At 30.7% G+C, this 6,577-nt stretch overlaps 1 protein-coding gene across 1 annotated transcript in view; it reads left to right on the forward strand.

Moving 5' to 3' along the window:
* The first annotated feature begins 5,047 nt into the window (after positions 1-5,047).
* The window catches only part of LOC111717429 (zinc finger protein rotund), a 32,647-nt gene continuing 31,117 nt past the window's right edge, over positions 5,048-6,577 (forward strand). Inside the window, exon 1 of the mRNA XM_023492927.1 lies at positions 5,048-5,218. Coding sequence (XP_023348695.1) covers positions 5,095-5,218 — 124 coding nt within the window. The 5' untranslated portion in view covers positions 5,048-5,094. The remainder of the gene's footprint in view (positions 5,219-6,577) is intronic.

Here is a 6,577-nt window from a genome sequence, read left to right on the forward strand (position 1 = left end):
CATCTCATATTCTTGTCTAGCTAGCGTACAATTTCATGATATGCATCTCATATTCTTGTCTAGCTAGCGTACAATTTCAGGATATGCATCTCATATTCTTGTCAATTCTAAAAACTTTGAATGTTTAAAAACGGGCATCAAACGATGGACATCCCTAGGCCCAAAACGCAATGGAATTTTTGTTCTAAAATTTGTGATTTTCGAACATCTTTGAGCGGTAAAATAGTCGCGCATATGTACATCTAATCCCAAAATAACGATTTTCTTTAACTAGGGGAACAATTGATTCCTCTCGAATAAAAAATCTTCGGTTCTTTTTTTGTTGACGGGGGAAGTTTAAATGGTAACTAATAGAGATGTAAGGTTAGATTTAAAAACACGAAAAAGTTTAACAAATTTTTATCTGTTTCATAAAAAGAGAGGGGGGGAGGGGTGAGTACTTTTAGAGTGGGAGGGGTGGGAGAGGGGGTGAGGGAGGAGGGGAGGGGAAAAAAGTTAAATTGTAATTGACTAATTTCTGCATCTGTTCTCTTTACAGTACATCGTAACAGGTGCCATAGAAAAATCATGATGAAAAATTAAGAAAAGGGTTTCCAAAAAACTACTTTTATAAAATAAACACAGAGTCTGTCATGATAAATTATAATGAGGGGAAATGAAACCTTAAGTTAGAAAGTATATTTTTTTTCGAGATTTTATTTGTCTATTTATGATGTTTCTTTTTTCCCCCAATTACCAGAGATCACCTTGGTATAATTCATTCCATTTCATTCATTAGGGAAATAAATATTTCATGTTAAAAATGTGGTTTTATGTTAATATCCCCCTCCCCCCTGTCCTCTTCATAGAAACCCTTTTTTAATATTTTACTAAATCAACAGGTGAACAACTGTAAAAATAATTACATTTTATTAACAAATTAAAAAGATTAAAAAATTAAACTCAGCGTGGAATAAAAGGTTGAAGGCTGAAAAGAATAAAAACGTTGAATCTACGTGATTTTAATATCCAGGCAGTATCCAGGCTTATTGATCTCTTTGTTTATAAGTGCTTTTATGTCCGTTGGTTTGTTTGTGTGTCCGTGTGTCTAACACCTCCTCCTTCTCCCTCCCGGTTTTATTCTTTCTCGCATTCTTCTTCTTCTTTCTCACCTCCTCCTTCTCAATCTCCTTTTTATTCTTTCTCACCTCCTCCTTCTTCTTTCTCACCTCCTCCTTCTTCCTCTCCTTTTTATTCTTTCTCGCATCCTCCTTCTCCTTCAAAATTCTCCCCAAAATTCTATCAATTATTTTCCTTCCCTTCCTCATTCAACTTTAAATCTACAATCGATAAAAAATTTAAATTTTAAATAATTTTATTTTTTCAAATTAAAGAATTTAATATTAAAATCGACACAAAATATTAGTTTTATCAAAATCATATTTTGGGTCTTGAAATAAAAAATAGTTTAAATATCTTGACTCTCCAACTGTTGATTATTCCGAGCACTCAGAGAGTTGTCCCGATGTATAGGTCTCCTGAAATTTTTTTTAAAATTATAATTTTTTAAGTGTTATGATACCAACTTAAAATAAATATAGTGAATATTTCAAAGTAAATTAAATCAAAATTTTTATAATTAAATTTTTGTTTCGGATTATTATCCAAAACATTGAAAGATTTTACATTTAAATAATCTGTTTTATTTTCTAAACAATTAATCATCTCATTTAGTTTATTAACCAAAAATTTATAAAGAGCACAAAATGCTTCTTTTATTTTTTTAATTACATTTATTTTACAGCTAAAATTGTAATTATATTTTACCCCCTGCTGCGCAGTTTAATAAAACAAAAAGAGATTTAAAAATGTTTTTTATTATTTAGAGATTATACAACTGTAATGTAATGAATAGCACTTTAAATTTAAATAATATGAATAGTTAATAATTAAGTAATTTTATGATAAAAGATTGATTACCTCCGATGTAGGACTAGGACAAGCAATCAGGAAATAACAAACTGAAAAATCCTCTCCCTCTCTCCATGTAAACCAACTAAATTAAGATACAGGCTTACCCACAACGGATGAGACTGTAAAGACGACCAGAAATTTTTAAAATATTAAATTAAGTCGTATGACTCAAATATAGTCTTTTATATACGTCTTATCTAATATTTGGGGGAAAAAGAAAGAAGCTCATAGTTGCAGGGGGAAAAATATTATCTTTATTTTTGTGACTTAGTTTAAAGGAATTGAGTCTTTGTCACAAACTACAATTTTCTAATCCCTATATCTTAGCAAATTGATGGTGAAAACCTTTGATATTTCAAACTTAGATTATTTGATCTACCAGAATTCTTAGTTTGAAATATCTAAGGTCTACGGAATTGTGTTGCAAAGATATTGTGATAAGAAAATCTGAGTTTGTGGCAAAGACTCAAATCCTTTAAATTTTTCTTTTTATGTTTCCGTCTGATCTGTTTTGTTTGCTTCTCAAAGCTGAAGTAGCTTGGGCTTATTTAGATTGTATGTCAGGATGCGAAAATAAGATTCCATCATTTCATTTTGTTTAGAATTTTTACCAAGAAAAGGTTGATGATTTTTAAAACTTGCATAATCGATTTATATAATGTAAACAATCATCTCTGAATGATGAAAAAGTGAACTGGATTTAGATTTTAATATTTTATTGAACAATTAACCTGCAGTCTGGAAGGGTTCTACAACCGTTCTCACATCTTTCAATATTCGGCAGATACGTGGTCCGTCCTATCTCCAGGTCTATAAATAATATGTGGTCTGTCTTATCTCCAGGTCTATAAATAATATGTGGTTCGTCCTATCTCCAGGTCTATAAATAATATGTGGTTTGTCTATATCTCCAGGTCTATAAATGATACGAAATTCTCCAGCTTTATAAATTAACAATAATTGTCTCCGTGTAATGATTTGTTTGCCTGACCTATTTGTGTTTTTACTATTGATTTGTCAAATTAACGTTTCGTTGTAAAATCGGTTTTCTTTAATTATCTTTACCTTGTCGATAGCAGTTTACATTTTTCTTGTAGCAGCTATCCTCTGGGTCAGCACATAGACCTTGAATATATAAATAGAGGAAAAGTTTACAATCGTCTGATCATACTGCTACGTGTGCATTTTAATTAATATTCCGCCGTTGATGTCACTGAGTCTGTCAATAGATGAGAGAAAACAGGATTTGCTTGCTTTCTTTTACATGGTTTCAGCTGATACAACACAAACTTCATGTATACAAGGAGATACTAGAGCCTCTAGTGTGAATCTATCTGATTCCGCTTGTACTCAAGTACACTATTAGAACTCTATTAATATATATCATGCACTACATTTATTCTACACTACATTGTAACTATTTTATTGTGACTTTAGTATCTTTAAAACATTTATATCTCATTAGTAAAAAAGCTGTATTTAGATTCTTCAAATGTGAGGTCGTCTTTGTTTTACCTGTAGAAAATAGTGCGAGAAGAACTACAACTAGTTTCATTCTTATCTTCTTCAAAACTAATCATTTCTCATCATAAACCTTATCTTAACTACAAACATAGCAAATATCAAAATTTAAAAAAAAAAAACAATTAAAATGTTGCTTAAACAGAAAATAAAATTATTGCAGTTGGATTAATAACGAAGATAAAATTTATATAAATATGTTTCCAGTAAGGAAAGGCATTTAAAATTTTTTAAATAATTTTTCTAAACAACTTTGTTTAGATATTATAAATTTTTTATATTTGGGTAATATGAACAATAAAAAATATTGGTCAGATTATTCTAACTATTTTTATCTCGGGTTAAAACAAACTATATAAGCCAAATAGAAAGACGTCATTTATATACATATTTCAACAGCACCATAATAATCAACTTTCTAAGAAAAATGAGTCTGTGTACACTGCACAATTAAGAAGGTTAGAAGTAAGGTTAGAAATGGCTTGAACTAGGATTAAGATTGGTTTAGAAGCGGGTTGAACTAGGATTAAGATTGGGTTAGAAATGGGTTGAACTAGGATTAAGATTGGGTTAAAAATGGGTTGAACTAGGATTAAGATTGAGTTGAAAATAAGTTGGATTCAAAAAGAGATTGTTTTGTTGTCTCGAATGATGTCTGGGAGTGTACGGAATTGGAATAAAAGCCTCGTTATGTAACAAGATACGGAGAATAAGGACACAACATATTCTTAAATCCGTCCCAGAGTGAAAAATAGGATTAGATTTATTACGGTAAAAACAGATCCTGCAAAAACCTGGATTTATCTTTGAGATTTCGTGCAAAACTGAGCCAATAACTTTTAGATGTAAGGTTCAACCGTTCTAACTGTAAAGTTTAAAATATTAATCAACAGAAATATAAGTGCCTATAATGGTTTAATTGGAGAAGCAAATAAAATTATTTGCATTTTACAAAGAATTTTGTCGCGGACTAAAGGTTGTGATATTTGTATAAAAGTTCCCCGCTCCTGTAGTTTTTAGTACGACCCCCCACTAGAATTACTTGACCATGCGAACTTTTTACTCTTCTTGACGATGCTTCCTGAATTTATATCATCTTATCTAGACCATATAAAATAACAAACTTGATTGTATGAGAATTGAAATTGAAAATGTTGATATCAAATATCGTTTATCTCCTCTCAACCCCCGACCCCCTTCATAATTCAAAATAATGTTTACTAAAAATATTTAACTGAAACGATAACGAAATTATTTTTTCTAAAATCTTAACTTATTTGGGTTCAGTTCAACATTTTAAATCTCTTTTCAAAAAGTTAAAAATCGTATTTAAACGTAGAAATATTGAAGAAAAAAAGTAGGAAAAGTCAGATGTTAAATTATCTCAAAATTAGGAGCCTACAGGCACATCCAAGAAAATGATAAACAAGTTAAACAATTTTGGTTTAATGATGTAAAACATCATTAGGACTATTCTCTCTAATCATGATTCAGAACTAATTAATTAACCCTAATAAATCTAATCATTAATTATACTTAATTAACAATCGATAAAATATTTATATTTAGAAAGTATGGAATGGCGGGGGCGAGGATGCCGCACCATGTTCCCTACCGTCGATGCCAGGTCCCGGATTTGCTACCTGGATGGCACTAATGGCTGACCAGCTGGGTCAAGAGAACCCGCTTCGGAATCCGTTTCTTTGGTCATCATCCTTCCCTAAGCTGAGTCCTATTCAGTCAGGTAACACCCCTCCCCCCTCCCCGGACCTTCTTTTCCACATTTTTACTTTAAATCTAATATCCTACTAGTTTTAATATTACATATCTAAAAATTTAAATGTCCCTTTTTTCTGAGTTAAAAAGGGAAAACAAAACATACAATGTCAAAATTGGGGAGGGATTCTGTAGGATGAAAAAAACTTATTGTTTTACGAGATAAGAAAATTCTTTAAAAGGTTTGAAAAAACATGTCAAAGATTTGAAATCTTGAAACCTGGAAAACGGGATTAAACTAAACTACACCATCAGACATCTACTGCACTCGATATACTATTCTGCTCCGGGTGGATATTTAATCCAAACAGTTCTTTTATCTTCCTTGATTAAATCTATAACCTTTTCGTTTAGCTCCATTTTGAAATCATTCTTCGTTGGAATTTTTTTTCACATGTTTCAATTTCTTAAACCAGTAATCCTGCATTTTCTTTTCTTAAATTCTTTTTCTATCTCTCTAATGCAAGTCAAGGATATGTTGGTATCTAAGCAAAAGTAATGAATTTTCCAGCTGTATTACTCTGAGTACTGAGCAGTAAACTGCAGAATTTTCATGATTAAACCGTCCAAACCTAACTTAACCTAGTCCTAACTATCCTATAAATTCATTTATGCTTGATGTATGTTGATTACTGGAACAAATGAGAGACATTAAATCTTACATGTAATTAATTAATTAGACAGTCTTAATTATAATGCAATTCTTAAAAGATAAGAATTTATTCATTCTTCCAAACTCTTCATCCTTCCTCTTTCTTCATTTATCCTTCATATATATTCATTCACTCTTCTTATATACTCATTTATCCTTCCTATCTAATCATTCATCCTTCTTATATNTTTATCCTTCCTATCTATTCATTCATTCTTTTTATATACTCATTTATCCTTCCTATCTATCAATTTACTCTTCTTATGTATACTCATCTATTCATTCATCCTTCGTATAAACTCATTTATCCTTCCTATCTATTCATAAATCCTTCTATTCTTTTTCTTGTTCTTAATAGTTTTTCAACCCTTAAAACTTTTTTAATCTCCCTAAATTTTAATATTTTACAACCATTCCTAAAGCACCATATGAAGTATTAAATTCAACCTAGTTTTTAATAAAATTTAAATGTCCGTTTGTCGGACAACATAAATGCAAATAAAGTTGGAAATAATTTGAAAATTCAATTCTGCCGATGTTAAAATTTCTCTTAGTATAATTCTTTTACATGGTTTGTAATTACTGAGCAATATTACTCAGGCAGAATGTAACAGCACTAATGTATTTCTAATTACAGTGTGCACAGTAATAATTTAGCCCCCCCCCCCCCCCCCC

The sequence above is a fragment of the Eurytemora carolleeae genome, unplaced genomic scaffold (assembly GCF_000591075.1).
Source record: "Eurytemora carolleeae unplaced genomic scaffold, Eaff_2.0 scaffold939, whole genome shotgun sequence".
In the NCBI taxonomy this organism is placed as follows: Eukaryota; Metazoa; Arthropoda; class Copepoda; order Calanoida; family Temoridae; genus Eurytemora; species Eurytemora carolleeae.